Source organism: Bombus vancouverensis, chromosome 17, assembly GCF_051014615.1.
Source record: "Bombus vancouverensis nearcticus chromosome 17, iyBomVanc1_principal, whole genome shotgun sequence".
Lineage (NCBI taxonomy): Eukaryota > Metazoa > Arthropoda > Insecta > Hymenoptera > Apidae > Bombus > Bombus vancouverensis.
Window position 1 is genome coordinate 7,439,356 of NC_134927.1, and position 18,541 is coordinate 7,457,896.

Genomic DNA, 18,541 nt, shown 5'->3' on the forward strand with positions numbered 1-18,541 from the left:
TTGAATTTTTCGAGAACAGAGATTAATCGATCTTTATAGTTACCGATCACATCAGTGTCAACCTCGTTAATGTTGACCGCATCTTCTGCGACTTTACCACAAGCGTTAACGACCTTTGTTTTACAAATAACGAGGCTATCTTGCGCGATATTTACGTCGAATCCCTGGCTCAAAATCTCGCGACCAATCATGATGTCGTATTTTAGGTAATCGTCAGCAAGGACATGAAAAACTATCTCCAATGTAAGACCGTTAATACAAACAGTGGACAAAATCTGAAGTGTACTCTTAGTACAAGTATTCCCGATCCCCCGCATCACTACCACATCGGTTATTCTTTTACCCGAAAATTTCGAGGCTAGGGACTCTTTCATTAACGAACACTCGGCCCCAGAATCAAAGTAAAATGGATACGACTCACCCAGATGGCTTAATCTACCAGCCGGAGCTTCCACTACACAGGAGTCGATCCGGCGTTCGTCAATGGAATCGTAGTTTCTTTTCCGCGATGATGGGCAATTAGGCGCGATATGTCCCTCCTCGTGGCATTTGAAGCAGGTCACCTTCGACGATGCGGCTGGTCGTTTTTCCTGCGGGTTTCGTATATCCTGCTCCTTCCCCGTTTGTGTTTGCAGGCGACACTCCGTTCTCCTATGTCCGTGAGCACCACAGCGGTAGCACTTAATCCGAGGAACTGATAGCCTGCTTCGTTTAGCTTCAGGTTCCGTTAGTGAATTTCTTGGCGAAAATGTCGGCTGATCGTAGTAAGGGAGAATCCTCATTTCATCATGAAATTGGTCCTCCGTCCTGATATTATTCGCGAGCGTTAGTCGCCGAAAGCGTCGATCTTGTGAACTCAGTATATAAAGGGCGAGGGCATTGATCACTTCGGGCATCGTTAGATCTTGCAACTTCATCTGCAGCATGGAGCGGAGGCGACTACCGTACGCTCCCGGGGATTCAGTCTCCGACGGTCGTTCTCTGGATATCCTTATTAACGCCGAAGCGGCTGTCTCTCTGCCACCAAAACGCGAAAGAAATTGTTCCTTAAACGTTGGCCAGGTAAGCTTTCCACCGCGCACCATTTGTGAAAGCCAATGCGCAGCAGAACCCCTTAGGGCGCGATTTAGAGCGGAAAGTAACGCACTATCTTGCATCGGGTGGTCTTTCAAAATCAGATCAGCATGAGAGCACCACGCGGATGGATCGGCGCCCGCGCCTTCGGGGTCAAAACGTGGTAACGTTGCATCTTTAGATTCCGTACTCGGTCTTTGCTCCCCCGGTTTGTGCGCTAGCGTCTGAATTAACTCGCGCATAAGGACCACTTGCTCTTGTAGCACTTTAAACGGTTCTGATCCCACTTCTGATGTCGGATCACGATTCGAATTTTGGGCGCGCGACGACTCTTCATGTGGACTAGCCATCGTTTCACAAAGCCGAGATTTTATTTACACGTATATACAGGTCTATCACTAAGCTTAACAAATAATAAGTACAACTAATAATAAGTCTAACAAACACTAAGCCTAATGAATAATACGATCTACGAATAATTAAATTAAATAATACTATTAGCAATGTTTGAGTTCAAACGAATCCACGGTCACCGGGATAACTCCTTACTAAGCGAAACTAACTTAGACGCAAATGCGATCGTCGAAAATGCTCGATGTATCACTCTCCAAGGCAATCGCAAGAATGCCAGCCTCGTGGAGATTTTTCTCCCTGTACGATTGCATTTTGTTTTCTATACCCGTTTGGAAGCATCGAGAAGGTTCCAAACGCCGTTGCTAGGCACACTCGTTGGAAGCATCGAGAAAGTTCCAAACGCCGTTGCTAGGCAGTTTCTGCCTGGAGTTTTGATTACTAATACAATGTATGTCCCATTGCATCGGCACCTCCGAGGCAACATCACACGTGGCTAGGCCCGCTCTCGAGGCCGCATGCCGCCACAACCACATTTCTCGGAAAACACATACAATCACTCCAGACCTCCGTTAGATAAAACATCCATCCCGTGACCGTGGCTACGTTCAGCGACCGATTGTCACCTCGAACTCAATCTCGCTTATTACAAATCTTAAGCAATTACAACTATAATAAAATCTAGGCTAAGGTACTAGAGGATGTTCCCAAAATTTCCAAGGAAAGGCTTCGGCTTTCTTTTCATCTCCGACATATATATTCCTGGCGTTTCAATTATTTTACCCTTTTGTAGTTATTCTTATTTCCTGTTTTATTTAGAATTGTTTGTATTATGTATTTTATTTATTGGTTGGATCTGTTAATCGCCCTCGTTTGTTAATCCTTCCTTTCGTTTCGTGATGCCGCGTGTTCTTTTTTGCATTCAAATCCTTACTCGCGTGTTTTGTATAGAATGGTTTCTTGTTCTTGTTACGGCGCGTGCGGAGCGCGGGACGTGACAACTGCAAATGTAATGCACTACCGTTTAAGAATCGAAACAAGCAAAATAGCTCGCAATTCACGATGATTTCGTCGATTTTGACGAAAAATAGCCGTCATTTCCTTCCGTTGGAGATATTTCGACGTTTAAGCGCTCCTTTCACTCCGTTTTATACTGCAAATGTAATGCACTACCGTTTAAGCTTCGAAACAAGCAAAATAGCTCGCAAATCGCGAAGATTTCGTGGATTTTGACGAAAACTAACTGTTATTTCCTTCCCGATTGAGATATTTCGACGTTATAGCGCTCATTTCACTCCATTTTACACTGCTTATGTAATGCACTACCGTTTAAGCGTCGACACAAGCAAAATAGCTCTCAAATCGCGAAGATTTCGTCGATTTTGACGAACAATAGCCGTCATTTCCTTCCCGTTGGAGATATTTCGACGTTTTAGCGATCATTTCACTCCAATTTGCACTGCAAATGTAATGCACTACCGTTTAAGCTTCGAAACAAGCAAAACAGCTCGCAATTCACGATGATTTCGTCGATTTTGACGAAAAATAGCCGTCATTTCCTTCCGTTGGAGATATTTCGACGTTATAGAGCTCGTTTCACTCCATTTTATACTGCTCATGTAATGCACTACCGTTTAAGCGTCGAAACAAGCAAAATAGCTTGCAAATCGCGAATATTTCGTCGATTTTGACGAAAACTAGCCGTCATTTCCTTCCCGTTCGAGATATTTCGACGTTTAAGCGCTCGTTGAACTCCGTTTTACACTGCAAGTGTAACACACTACCGTTTCAGCGTCGAAACAAGCAAAGTAGCTCGCAAATCGCGATGATTTCGTGGATTTTGACGAAAACTTTCTGTCATTTCCTTACCGATTGAGATATTTCGACGTATTAGCGCTCATTTCACTCCATTTTGCATTGCAAATGAAATCCACTACCGTTGCAGCGTCGAAACAAGCAAAATAGCTCGCAAATCGCGAAGATTTCGTGGATTTTGACGAAAACTAGCCGTCATTTCTTTCCCGTTGGAGATATTACGACGTTTAAGCGCTCGTTTCACACCATTTTACACTGCAAATGTAATGCACTACCGTTTAAGCGTCGACACAAGCAGAATAGCTCGAAAATCGCGATGATTTCGTCGATTTTGACGAAAACTAGCCGTCATTTCCTTCCCGTTGGAGATATGTCAACGTTTAAGCGTTCGTTGAACTCCGTTTTACACTGCAAATGTAATGCACTTCCGTTTCAGCGTCGAAACAAGCGAAACAGATCGCAAATCGCGATGATTTCGTCGATTTTGACGAAAACTAGCCGTCATTTCCTTCCCGTTGGAGATATTTCGACGTTTAATCGACGTTAAATCAATCAACGCCGCAACAACTTGGAGAGTTACATACAAGTATAAACGTATATACCAGACATGCAATAACCTAGTAAATATTAGAGACAGTACTTCTAATACTATGCAACAAATACAATATTATCAATTTATGAAATATAGGTATATATGGAATCAAAAACTAATAGTCTAGCGAATACATAAAACATACAATATTGTATTATAAAAGAAATAAAGGTTACATTGTCAGAAATATATATATATATGTCGGAGATGAAAGGAAAGCCGAAGCCCTTCCTTGGAAATTTTGGGAACATCCTCTAGTACCTTGGCCTAGATTTTATTATAGTTGTAATTGTTTAAGATTTGTAATAAGCGAGATTGGGTTCGAGGTGACAATCGGTCGCTGAACGTAGCCACGGTCACGGGATGGATGTTTTATCTAACGGAGGTCTGGAGTGGTTGTATGTGTTTTCCGAGAAGTGTGGTTGTGGCGGCATGCGGCCTCGAGAGCGGGCCGAGCCACGTGTGATGTTGCCTCGGAGGTGCCGATACAATGGGACATACATTGTATTTAGTAACCAAAACTCCAGGCAGAAACTGCCTAGCAACGGCGTTTGGAACTCTCTCGATGCTTCCAACGAGTGTGCCTAGCAACGGCGTTTGGAACCTTCTCGATGCTTCCAAACGGGGATAGAAAACAAAATGCAATCGTACAGGGAGAAAAATCTCCACGAGGCTGGCATTCTTGCGATTGCCTTGGAGAGTGATACATCGAGCGTTTTCGAGGATCGCATTTGCGTCTAAGTTAGTTTCGCTTAGTAAGGAGTTATCCCGGTGACCGTGGATTCGTTTGAACTCAAACATTGCTAATAGTATTATTTAATTTAATTATTCGTAGATCGTATTATTCATTAGGCTTAGTGTTTGTTAGACTTATTATTAGTTGTACTTATTATTTGTTAAGCTTAGTGATAGACCTGTATATACGTGTAAATAAAATCTCGGCTTTGTGAAACGATGGCTAGTCCACATGAAGAGTCGTCGCGCGCCCAAAATTCGAATTCTGATCCGACATCAGAAGTGGGATCAGAACCGTTTAAAGTGCTACAAGGGCAAATGGACCTTATACGCGAGTTAATTCAGACGCTAGCGCACAAAACGGGGGAGCAACGACCGAGTACGGAATCTAAGGATGCAACGTTACCACGTTTTGACCCCGAAGGCGCGGGCGCCGATCCATCCGCGTGGTGCTCTCATGCTGATCTGATTTTGAAAGACCACCCGATGCAAGAGAGTGCGTTACTTTCCGCTCTAAATCGCGCCCTAAGGGGTTCTGCTGCGCATTGGCTTTCACAAATGGTGCGCGGTGGAAAGCTTACCTGGCCAACGTTTAAGGAACAATTTCTTTCGCGTTTTGGTGGCAGAGAGACAGCCGCTTCGGCGTTAATAAGGATATCCAGAGAACGACCGTCGGAGACTGAATCTCCGGGAGCGTACGGTAGTCGCCTCCGCTCCATGCTGCAGATGAAGTTGCAAGATCTAACGATGCCCGAAGTGATCAATGCCCTCGCCCTTTATATGCTGAGTTCACAAGATCGACGCTTTCGGCGACTAACGCTCGCGAATAATATCAGGACGGAGGACCAATTTCATGATGAAATGAGGATTCTCCCTTACAACGATCAGCCGACATTTTCGCCAAGAAATTCACTAACGGAACCTGAAGCTAAACGCAGCAGGCTATCAGTTCCTCGGATTAAGTGCTACCGCTGTGGTGCCCACGGACATAGGAGAACGGAGTGTCGCCTGCAAACACAAACGGGGAAGGAGCAGGATATACGAAACCCGAAGGAAAAACGACCAGCCGCATCGTCGAAGGTGACCTGCTTCAAATGCCACGAGGAGGGACATATCGCGCCTAATTGCCCATCATCGCGGAAAAGAAACTACGATTCCATTGACGAACGCCGGATCGACTCCTGTGTAGTAGAAGCTCCGGCTGGTAGATTAAGCCATCTGGGTGAGTCGTATCCATTTTACTTTGATTCTGGGGCCGAGTGTTCGTTAATCAAAGAGTCCCTAGCCTCGAAATTTTCGGGCAAAAGAATAACCGATGTGGTAGTGATGCGGGGAATCGGGAATACTTGTATTAAGAGTACACTTCAGATTTTGTCCACTGTTCGTATTAACGATCTTACATTGGAGATAGTTTTTCATGTCCTTGCTGACGATTACCTAAAATACGACATCATGATTGGTCGCGAGATTTTGAGCCAGGGATTCGACGTAAATATCGCGCAAGATAGCCTCGTTATTTGTAAAACAAAGGTCGTTAACGCTTGTGGTAAAGTCGCAGAAGATGCGGTCAACATTAACGAGGTTGACACTGATGTGATCGGTAACTATAAAGATCGATTAATCTCTGTTCTCGAAAAATTCAAAGAATCATTCATTACGGGTTTCCCGCGTACTCGCGTCAGTACGGGCCAGTTGGAAATACGGCTAATCGATCCCAACGTCACCGTGCAGAGAAGCCCTTACAGGCTTAGCGTGGAAGAGCGAAGAATAGTACGCGAGAGGATAGACGAGTTAATTAAAGCACAAATTGTAAAACCTAGTAATTCGCCGTTCGCGAGCCCTATAATACTCGTGAAGAAGAAGGACGGCTCAGACAGATTGTGCGTAGACTTTCGAGCGCTGAATAAAAATACGGTCGCGGATCGGTATCCCTTACCCCTTATTGCTGACCAAATCGCGAGATTGCAGAGTGCGAGATACTTCATTAGCCTGGACATGGCTAGCGGATTTCGCCAGATCCCCATTCACCCTAACTCGACGGAATGTGCTGCGTTCGTTGCCCCCGACGGTCAATACGAATACGTGACGATGCCGTTTGGGTTGAGGAATGCACCAGCCGTTTTCCAGAGAGCCATTTTCAGGGCCTTGGGCGACCTCGCTTATTCGTATGTCGTTGTTTATTTGGACGACGTTCTAATAATCGCCGACTCAATAGATCAGGCTCTGGAGGGGTTGCACACTGTACTAAACGCTCTCGTAGACGCCGGATTTTCTTTCAATTTCGCTAAATGTTCTTTTCTGAAGACGTCGGTACTTTGTTTGGGATGTGTGGTTCGTAACGGAGAGGTTCGCCCAAGCCCGGGAAAAGTACAAGCTTTGAATTCTTTGCCTGCACCGTCGACCCTCACACAGCTTAGGCAGTTTGTAGGTTTGGCCTCTTGCTTCCGAAAATTTGTTCCTGGATTTTCGCAGGTGATGAAACCCTTGTACGCACTCACTTCTAGTAGCAAGCACATAACTTGGACGGACAGGCACGAAAAGATAAGACAACAGATAATTTCCGTTCTGACCGACGCGCCGGTGTTAATGATGTTTGATCCCAATCGGCCCATAGAGTTACATACCGACGCTGGTTCGGAGGGGTATGGAGCTATTTTAATGCATAGAGTCGAAAAGGAAAACAGAGTCATCGAATATTATAGTAAAAGGACCGGTCCCGCGGAATCTAGGTATCATTCGTACGAACTGGAGACGCTGGCGGTGGTAAGCGCCGTTAAGCATTTCCGACACTACTTACATGGACGGAAATTCTTAGTAGTTACGGACTGTAATTCTTTGAAAGCCTCCAGCAACAAAGTAAACTTAAACGACCGGGTTTATAGGTGGTGGGCTTATTTGCAAACATTCGATTTTGACATCATGTATCGAGAGGGTAAACGAATGGCCCACGTAGATTTCTTTTCACGAAACCCCGTAGACTTGAATCGCCGTATGATAGACAAGGTCGCAGAGAAAGAGATTAATCTGGCCGAGATCTCCGAAGACTGGCTATTAGCGGAACAACGTCGCGATCCGCAAATCTCCGAAATCGTTAATAAATTGCAGAACGAGGAGCTCGCGGGAGATATCGCGAATGCCTACGAACTGCGATCCGGTACACTTTACCGTAAAGTACAACGAAAGGGCAGAACCCTTTGCTTACCCATTGTTCCGAGAGGTTTTAGATGGTCCGTCATCAACCATGTGCATCAGTCAATTATGCACTTAGGATGGGATAAAACGCTCGAGAAGCTCTATGAGTATTATTGGTTCGAGGGAATGGCGAAGTATGTTCGCAAGTTTGTCGAGAACTGCCATGCTTGTAGAGTTTCGAAGGCTAGTTCAGGTAAAATACAGGCTGAACTGCATCCTATACCTAAGACCGGCATACCGTGGCATACGGTGCATATGAACATAACGGGCAAGCTGAGTGGCAAGAATGACTCGAAAGAGTATGTCGTCGTCTTGATCGATGCCTTTACGAAATTCGTGCACTTATATCACACACGCAAATTGGATTCGCTCAGCGTTATCAAGGCACTTAAGTCCGCCGTGTTTTTGTTCGGTAGTCCCTGTCGAATAATAGCAGATCAGGGTAGATGTTTCACGGGCCGGGAGTTTCAAGAATTCTGTGCAAGCAAACAAATCAAAGTTCATTTGATCGCGACCGGTGCAAGTAGGGCCAATGGGCAAGTAGAACGTGTTATGAGCACGTTAAAAAATATGTTCACAACGGTAGAAACGACCGGGCGTTCATGGCAAGACGCGATCGGGGAGATGCAATTGGCCTTGAATTGCACCATCAACCGCGTAACCAAATCGAGTCCTTTAGAGTTATTGATTGGTAGAGCAGCAAGACCGTATGACTTATTACTACCTGATAACATCGAGGAAAAAGAAATAGATATCTCCAGTGTAAGACAACAGGCAATAAAAGAGATGGAAACTAGTGCTAGGTATGACAAAGAGAGATTCGATAAAACCAAAGCTAAAGTAGTTAGGTTTAATCCTGGTGATTTGGTACTACGCCAAAATGAAGAAAGGAACCAGACAAAATTGGATCCAAAATTCAGGGGTCCGTTTGTGATATCGGAGGTCCTGGAGGGAGACCGATATACCTTGAAAGCACTGGATGGGAAAAGGTCATACAGGTACAGTCATGACAGGTTGAGGAAAGTGCCGGATGGTCGCGTTCCTGCGGAGTTGGATGTTTGTTGTGATGACGAGAACAGTGACCATGGCGATGTGAGTACCCCGATCCCAGAGGATCGTAGAATTATATGCGCCCAGGTGCGGCCATGGGACGGAGTTCAGTGCGGTCAGGCACTGGGAGTGACGATGTCACGAAGCTGGGAGCCGGTTTAGTACCGACAGCGACGATGTCACGAAGCTGGGAGCCGGTTTAGTACCGACAGCGACGATGTCACGAAGCTGGGAGCCGGTTTAGTACCGACAGCGACGATGTCACGAAGCTGGGAGCCGGTTTAGTACCGACAGCGACGATGTCACGAAGCTGGGAGCCGGTTTAGTACCGACAGCGACGATGTCACGAAGCTGGGAGCCGGTTTAGTACCGACAGCGACGATGTCACGAAGCTGGGAGCCGGTTTAGTACCGACAGCGACGATGTCACGAAGCTGGGAGCCGGTTTAGTACCGACAGCGACAATGCCACGAGGTTGGCGCTGGTTTAGTACCGATAGCGACAATGTCACGAGGTTGGAGCTGGTCTAGTACCGACAGCGACAATGTCACGGATTTGGAGCTGGTCTAGTACCGACAGCGACGATGTCACGAAGCTGGAGCTGGTCTAGTACCGACAGTGACAATGTCACGAGGCTGGAGGCGGTCTAGTGTTGACAGCGATCGTGTTACGAAGCTGGTTATGTAACGAACTTTGAGAGTATGTGCGATTCGAAGGATGAGACCCATTTGGGTGTGAAATCGAGAATGGTCCGTCATGTCATTACGACCCGACTGAAAGCACGCAGAATGCAACTGGCGCTTTGAATGCTAATCACAATGACACTAATCTTGTTTCCTTTTGTTTTGTTAACGAAGGTACACCCGAGGACGTGTGATAGTCAGGATGGCCGTGTCGGAGATGAAAGGAAAGCCGAAGCCCTTCCTTGGAAATTTTGGGAACATCCTCTAGTACCTTGGCCTAGATTTTATTATAGTTGTAATTGTTTAAGATTTGTAATAAGCGAGATTGGGTTCGAGGTGACAATCGGTCGCTGAACGTAGCCACGGTCACGGGATGGATGTTTTATCTAACGGAGGTCTGGAGTGGTTGTATGTGTTTTCCGAGAAGTGTGGTTGTGGCGGCATGCGGCCTCGAGAGCGGGCCGAGCCACGTGTGATGTTGCCTCGGAGGTGCCGATGCAATGGGACATACATTGTATTTAGTAACCAAAACTCCAGGCAGAAACTGCCTAGCAACGGCGTTTGGAACTCTCTCGATGCTTCCAACGAGTGTGCCTAGCAACGGCGTTTGGAACCTTCTCGATGCTTCCAAACGGGGATAGAAAACAAAATGCAATCGTACAGGGAGAAAAATCTCCACGAGGCTGGCATTCTTGCGATTGCCTTGGAGAGTGATACATCGAGCGTTTTCGAGGATCGCATTTGCGTCTAAGTTAGTTTCGCTTAGTAAGGAGTTATCCCGGTGACCGTGGATTCGTTTGAACTCAAACATTGCTAATAGTATTATTTAATTTAATTATTCGTAGATCGTATTATTCATTAGGCTTAGTGTTTGTTAGACTTATTATTAGTTGTACTTATTATTTGTTAAGCTTAGTGATAGACCTGTATATACGTGTAAATAAAATCTCGGCTTTGTGAAACGATGGCTAGTCCACATGAAGAGTCGTCGCGCGCCCAAAATTCGAATTCTGATCCGACATATATATATGTCGGAGATGAAAGAACACCGGAGCCTTTGGAATTTTGGATAATCCCGCAACATTGTAACCTAGAGTCTACTATAGGTGTAACTGAACAGTTGTAGTTATTCAACCCGCTTGTAATTGTTCGAGAGTTGTGATAATGAGCTTGGGCTCGAGGCGACAGTCAGTCGCCGAACGTAGCCGCGGTCACGGGATGAACGCTTTGCCTAACAAAGGTATGGAGTAATTCTATAGCTCTCCTTAATGCGTGGCGACACGCGACAGTAAACATTCCAACGGTTTCTGTCCCGTGGCTCGCCACACGCAGACCCTATTCTTCGAGTAAGATGATTGCCAGATGTCGATGCGTCTCCGCAGTACATGTTCGGCTAGTCCGAGGGCCCGTTATAAATCTTAAGGATTAGTTAACTAAAGTCCTTCAAACAGACAAACCGTCTTTGTCCCAACTACGGGAAAATAGGGGAGACCTATTCTTCAACGAGCGGCGTCTCCCACTAGCAACTTTCCCTCGAGGGCGGGTAGCATCTTTTTCTAACCACCGATATGGAGATTGACCAATTAGCAGCAACGCCAATTTCCCTTACTTTCAGAACGAAGGCTTTTCTCGACGAATCCGATGATCTCGTTTCCTTAGACACATCCCATTATAGTTTTCCTCTGTGGCATCATCGGGACGGGAAAGGCATTCTCGTTCGCGATCTCATTGATGAAAGGAGTAACTCTTTACGACCAGTGAATATTACGCGTCCGACTTAGATTTTGTGAGTACGTTCATCTATCATCCTGTCGACCGCGGATTCGTTATTGAACCTAGGATCATTGTCATTAGTTTCTCGAGTACCTAACAATCGCGGTTACTTGTCCGGTTCTATAATAATCGTATTTGCACTAGTCAATGTCTTCTCTATTGCATAACGACAACGTGTAACCCAAACGAAGATTCGTTTCACGCCCCTAACCTTAATTCTAATGTAAACCCGGCATCAGAAGTGGGATCAGTGCCGATTATAACAGTGCAAGAGCTTACGACCATCGTGCGCGAGTTAACTCCGTCGCTAGTGCAAAAATCGAGTGTGGAACCTAACAATTTTTCGACTCCGCTGCATGGCGCGCAGCTACCAATCTGATTATGGAGGAAAATCCTTTACAAAGCAGTGCCCTGAATATAATTTCAATACCGAGTGTCGAATCGACTTCTACGTAGTGGAGGCGCCAACTGGTAGATCAAGCCATCCGGGTGAGTCGTTTCCATTTTACCCCGATTTCGGAGCCGAGTGTTCGCTAATTAAAGAATCCGTAGTCTTGAGAATTTCTGGCAAAAGAACGATTGATATAGTAGTAATGCGAGGAATGACAAATATTGGTACTAAACGTATCGCTCAAATCTTGTCCGTTGCAGGTTTCGGTGGTTAGAGATGAACTTTTCATGTTCTCGCTGATAGTTATTTAACAATACGATATCGCGATTACTCGTTAAATTTTAAGCCAAGATTTTAACGTAATATTACACAAAATAGCCTCGCTATGTGTAAAACAAAAATAATTAATGCCTGTAATAAAACCGCTTAAAACGAGATCGATGATAATGAAGTTGACAATGAGGTACGTGGTAGTGATAAAAGTCGATTAATCTTTCTTTTCGAAAATTCAGAGATTCATCCGTTACGGGTTCCCTACGTACTCGTACAAAAGATACAGGCCAGTTAGAAGTACAATTAATTGATCCTAACATCGCCGTACAAGGAGTCCTAATAGACTTCGCGAGCGCAGAATAGTACGTGATAGAACAAGCGACTTAATTACAGCCAAAAATCATAAAGCCTAGTAATTCACCGTTCGCGAGCCCCGTGTTACTCGTGAAGACGAACAATGGTACAGATAGATGATAGACAGATTTTCGAGAACTAAATAAACATACGGTCGCGGATCGGTAGCCTTTACCCCTCATTGCGGATCGAGTCGCGAGATTGCAAAAGCGAGATATTTTATTATTCTGGACATGGCCGGTGGGTTTCTCCAAACCCCTATTCATCCTAATTCTAGGAAGTATACAGCATTGATTACCCTCGATGAACAATTTGGATAATAAGTTGTTGTTTTCTTCGAATTCTTTTGTGCCTTTGTTCGATCCATTCGATGTCCTTTATTTGCATAACATAAGTGCGTGCGCGTTTAATGTTTCTTCCGGAAGTCATTTTCGGGACGGCGATACTATGCTGACCCTGTCGAAAATGGGGATTCTTATACTTTCGGACAACCCTAATAATTGTGCAGCTCATACTTGTCTAAATATTCTAATATTTATGTTCTTCCTTGCTACAATTTTGTAAACCATCAAAACGTTTACTACGGAAATCCTCAGGAGTAGTCGCGTGCCAAGTCTTCTGTAGCATTTGACCCTTTTTTAATTGTGGTGACATAAGAAATCATTTGGTCAGAGTGATCTGTACTACACTTTCCTTCATTGTATTCGGCAGCGGCTGCTGATTTCGATGTTGCGAACAAACGAAACGAGAGATCATTCTTGAGATTCCTTTGAAAACACTTGTAACAGTCAACGTGCCATTCGTACGTTGTCGTCTATTTGGATGATGTCCTAATTATTGCCGACTCGATAGATCAAGCCCTAACAGGACTGCACACCGTACTAGATACCCTTGTAAAAGCCGGATTCTCCTTTAACTTTGCAAAATGTTCTTTTCTAAAGGCATCGGTACTCTATTTGGAATATGTAATTTACGACGGAGAAGTTTGTCCCAACTCGGGTATAATGCACGCCTTGAGTTCTTTACCTGCGTCAACGACCGTCACACAGCTTAGGCAGTTCATAGGTTTAGCCTTTTATTTCCGAAAATTCGTCCCTAAATTTTCACGGGTAATGAAACCCTTGTATGCGCTTATTTCCGATAGAACTTCATATCGACGCTAGTTCGGATGGATATGAGGTTATTTTAATGCACAAGATTGAAGGTAAAAATAGAGTAATAGAATATTACAGTATAAGAAGTAGCCCTGCGGAATCTAGGTATCATTCTTACGAACTAGAAAAGTTAGCAGTTGTGAACGCCGTCAAGCATTTCCGTCATTATCTTCACGGACGAGAATTTCTTGTCGTCTCCGATTGTAATCCTTTGAAGGCATCCAGTAGTAAGGTAAATTTAAATGACAGGGTTTACAGGTGGTGGGCTTACTTAGAAACTTTTACTTTTGACATTCTGTACCGGGAAGGTAAACGAATGGCCCACGTAAATTTTGTCTCGCGAAATCCCGTAGACTTGGATCACCTTACGATCAACGGAGTCATAGGGAAAGAAATCAATCTGACCGAAATCTCCGAAGACTAGCTATTAGTGGAATAACGTCGCGACTCCCAAATTTCTGGGATCGTCAATAAATTACAGAACGAAGAGCTCACGGAAGACGTCGCGAATACGTATGAATTACGGCCCGGTACCCTTCATCGTAGAATACAGAGAAAAGGTAGAACTCTCTGCTTGCCCATCGTTCCAAGAGGGCTTAGGTGGTCCGTTATTAACCATGTGCAACAGTCAATTATGCACTTAGGTTGGGATAAAACGCTTGAGAAACTGTGCGAGTGTCACTGGTTCGAAGGAATGGCGGAGTATGTTCGCGAGTTCGTAGAGAACTGTCACGCTTGCCAAGTTTCGAAGGCCAGTTCAGGTAAAATACGAGCTGAATTGCATCCTATACCTAAGACCAGCATACCTTGGCATACAGTTCGCGTGGACATAACGGGCAAACTAAGCGGTAAAAGTGGTTCGAAAGAATATGTCATTGTTTTGGTCGACGTCTTCACTAAATTCGCATATCTGCATCATACTCATAAAGTAGATTTCCTTAGTACCGTTAAAGCACTTAAGTACTATATTTTTATTCGGCAGTCCTTGCCGGATAATAGCGGATCAGGAGAGGTGTCCTAACGGGTAAAGAATTCCAAGATTTCTGGCAAGGTAAACACTAAAACTCCACTTAATCTCAACCGGTGCGAGTAGGGTCAACGGTCAGGTAGAGCGTATTATGGGTACGTTGAAAATTATGTTCACAATCATAGAAACGACCGGGCGATCGTGGCTAGACGCGATTGGCAAAATACAGCTGGCTCCGAATTGCACCACCAACCGCGTGACTAAATCGAGCCCATTGGAACTATTAATTGGTGGAACAGCAAAGACCTTACGACTCGTTGATACCCGATAATATCGAAGAAAGAGAAGTAGATATCCCTGATGTAAGACAGCGAGCAATAGAGGATATAGAAATTAGTGCTAGATACGATAAAGGTGGAGTTGACAAAACTAAAGCTAAGGTAGTTAGGTTTAACCTTGATGATTTTGTATTATGCAAAAACGAGGAAAGAAACCAGACGAAGTTAGATCCGAAATTCAGTGGTCCGTTCGAGATAGCAGAGATTTTGGAAGGAGATAGGTATACCTTAAAAACTCTAGACGGAAAACGATCATATAAGGACGGACATGACAGACCGAGAAAAATGCTAGAAAGTTGCGCCCCTGCTGAGATGGACGTCTGCGGTGATGACAACGATGGTGATAATAACGATGCAAGTACACCGACCTCAGAGGATCACTAACACCGCGTTGTGGTCGTAGTACATATCCACTGTGATGTTTCACGTATCTGTAATATATCCACAGTGACGTTTTGCACACTCGTAATATATCGACTGTGATGTTTCATGCATCTGCAATATATCCACAGTGACGTCTTACATATCCGCAATATATCCACTGTGATGTTTCACGTATCTGTAATATACCCACAGTGACGTTTTGCACATACGCAATATATCCACTGTGATGTCTCATACATCTGTAATATACCCACAGTGACGTTTTGCACATACGCCATATATCCACTGTGATGTTTCACGTATCTGTAATATACCCACAGTGACGTTTTGCACATACGCAATATATCCACTGTGATGTTTCATGTATCTGTAATATACCCACAGTGACGTTTTGCGTATCTGCAATATATCCACTGTGATGTCTCATACATCTGTAATATACCCACAGTGACGTTTTGCACATACGCAATATATCCACTGTGATGTCTCATACATCTGTAACATACCCACAGTGATACACCCAACGTAGTAACATGATCCAACAAACTGAGACTCTTCGGTGTACGAAATCGAACATGATCTGTCGTGTCATTACGGTCTGGCGACTCACAGAACGCAACTAGCACTTTGAATACAAATTATAACGCTACAAATTCTTGTTCTTTCTTATTTTTATGTTGTCAAGCCTCCGAACGAAATTTTGTTATTGCACTGGACCCTTGACTTACTTGGACATTTAGTTAAATCGTAAATAATGTCAGTTGCATCGAATCTAATGTAAGAAAGCACGATATTTTAGTTACACACGAGGACGTGTGATAATCAGGATGGCCGTGTCGGAGATGAAAGAACACCGGAGTCTTTGGAATTTCGATTAATCCCGCAACATTGTAATCTAGAGTCTACTATAGCTGTAATTAAACAATTGTAGTTATTCAATCCGATTGTAATTGTTCGAAAGTTGTGATAATGAGCTTGGACTCGAGGCGACAGCCAGTCGCCGAACGTAGCCGCGGTCACGGGATGAACGCTTTGTCTAACAAAGGCATGGAATAATTCTATAGCTCTCCTTGAAAAGGAAATAGTTGTAACACTCGACAGTAAACATTCCAACGGTCTCTGTCCCGTAGCTCGCCACACGCAGGCCCTATTCTTCGAGTAAGATGATTGCCAGATGAAGGCTTTTCTCGACGAATCCGATGATCTCGTGTCCTTAGACACACCCCATTATAGTTTTCCTCTGTGGCATCATCGGGACGGGAAAGGCATTCCCGCTCGCGATCTCATCGATGAAAAAGAGTAACCCCTTACGACCAGGGAACATTACGCATCCGACTTAGATTTTGTGAGTACGTTCATCTATCATCCCGTCGACCGCGGATTCGTTATTGAACCTAGGATCATTGTCATTAGTTTCTCGAGTACCTAACTACCACGGTTACTTGTCCGGTTCTATAATAATCGTATTTACACTAGTCAATGTCTTCTCTATTGCATAACGACAACATGTAACCCAAACGAAGATTCGTTTCACGCCCCTAACCCTAATTCTAATGTAAACCCGATATATATATAATATGTTATGATTATGTTAGTTGTTATTTATTATATATATTTTCCTTATCTCTCTCTCTTTTTTTTTCTTCCCCTTTTTTTTATTATATTTTTTTTTCAGTACCTAACATTGCTATTATGATGCTGTATTACATTGTATTGGCTATTATTTGTGTTGAGGTGCGAATGTGTGGGGTGCGCGCGACGAATTTTTCAACATGGTTGCTTGCGTGTATCGTTGGTTTAATGTCAACAGTAGCGTGTTGTTGAAATAGCTAATTAATTGTTAATCATTATAATTTTATTTAGTAGTGTTCTTGTGATATTGTTTTGTGTTTCATGATATTATGTGTGTCAATACCGTGTGCTACTTTAATGTGATAGCATGGATTGTGTTGTTACCGAATTTCAATAGTCATTGTTTTGATTATACGTGACTTGCATTTATATAAGTCTCGTTTAATTTAGTTAATGTTTTTTTGTGTATTGTGTTACCAGTTATTTTCGTGTAGCATAACTTTATTCCTTTGCACCGAGTTCAGTCATGTCTTGTTGTTAATATTTAGTTAGTCTATCTTGATTAATTTCTAACCTATTTCTGTGTTTATTGACCCTTCTTATTTTCTCTATTAATTTATTATTGCATGTACTTGCTATTTGTTATTATTTTGTGTATGATATGAATTAGTTTCCTTATTAGTGATTAAAATCTATTTGTTAGATTAACATTGTCTGTAATTCTTCAGATTCTGCTCTTTCGATGCTGCGTCACTTACCTAGATCATTCCCACAACATCATCCGATTCCTCGATATGCCTTGGATACTTACTACGGTTGTCTTCAATCGTCTTATATCTGTGGCCATAAAGGTACTGTTTAATTTATTTGATTTAATATGTGTATAATGCATTGTGTGTGCGACCGCTATTGTGCATTACAAAATCCGCTTCTACATGTTAGATATAATAATATAACAATACTACGTAGATTAATACATAATAAAATATCCTTTTACTCTCAATTAATCTATCTTAATTATTTTCTAACCACTTTCTATACTTATCAGTTATTTTATTTCTTCTTGTTAATCTGCGAAATTCATGCATGTACACTTCCTTGTATGGTGATTAATTGTTCACGAGGTAAGTTGCACTTTCACTGTTTTAGTTATTCGTTGAACTAGCTCGTTTTACATTCAAACAGTAATTGGAGCACTTGTAATAAACTTCTTTTCTTTTCAGGTTTCCGCCATCTGTGTTGTTCGATGAACAGTGCAATGCTTCCACAGTATTGTTATAACATTTAGTACTGTTGTATTTTGCATTAAGGCAATTGAAGTTAATTTGTTCATTTATTTTCCAGCTGGCTGTTGTACATGGTGTTCTGCAAACAGGGAGCCATAACCTATTTTGTACGTAAACCTTCTTGTATGATGATTACTTGTTCACAAGGTAACTTTCACTTCCACTCTTTTAATTATTTATTGAATCAACACGTTGTATATTCAAGCAATAATTGGAGTACACATAATAATTTTCTTTTTTTTCTTTTAGGTTTTCGCTATCTGTATTATTCGACGAACAGTGTCACACCTCCTTTTGATTTATCCACAATATAGTTATAACATTTAGTAACCTTGTATTTTGCACTGAGACAATTGAAACTAATTTATTCACTTATTTTAGGTAGCTGTCATACATTATGTTCCACGAACAACGATCCATAACCTATACTTGCACGTACACTTTCTTGTATGTTGATCACTTGTTCACAAGGTAACTTTCACTTTCACTAGTTAATTATTCATTGAGTGAACACGTTTTATATTTAAGCAATAATTGAAGCACATATAATAATTTTCC

General features: G+C 43.1%; 1 protein-coding gene across 9 annotated transcripts in view; it reads left to right on the plus strand.

Annotated features, from left to right (window-relative positions):
* The window catches only part of LOC117159284 (uncharacterized), a 79,514-nt gene that overhangs the window by 52,311 nt on the left and 8,662 nt on the right, over positions 1 to 18,541 (plus strand). For all 9 annotated transcript variants that reach the window (XM_076626216.1, XM_076626215.1, XM_076626220.1 and 6 more), the window contains 3 exons: positions 17,426 to 17,548; positions 18,042 to 18,090; positions 18,365 to 18,454. In XM_076626216.1, coding sequence (XP_076482331.1) covers positions 17,426 to 17,548; positions 18,042 to 18,090; positions 18,365 to 18,405 — 213 coding nt within the window. In that variant the 3' untranslated portion in view covers positions 18,406 to 18,454. The remainder of the gene's footprint in view (positions 1 to 17,425; positions 17,549 to 18,041; positions 18,091 to 18,364; positions 18,455 to 18,541) is intronic.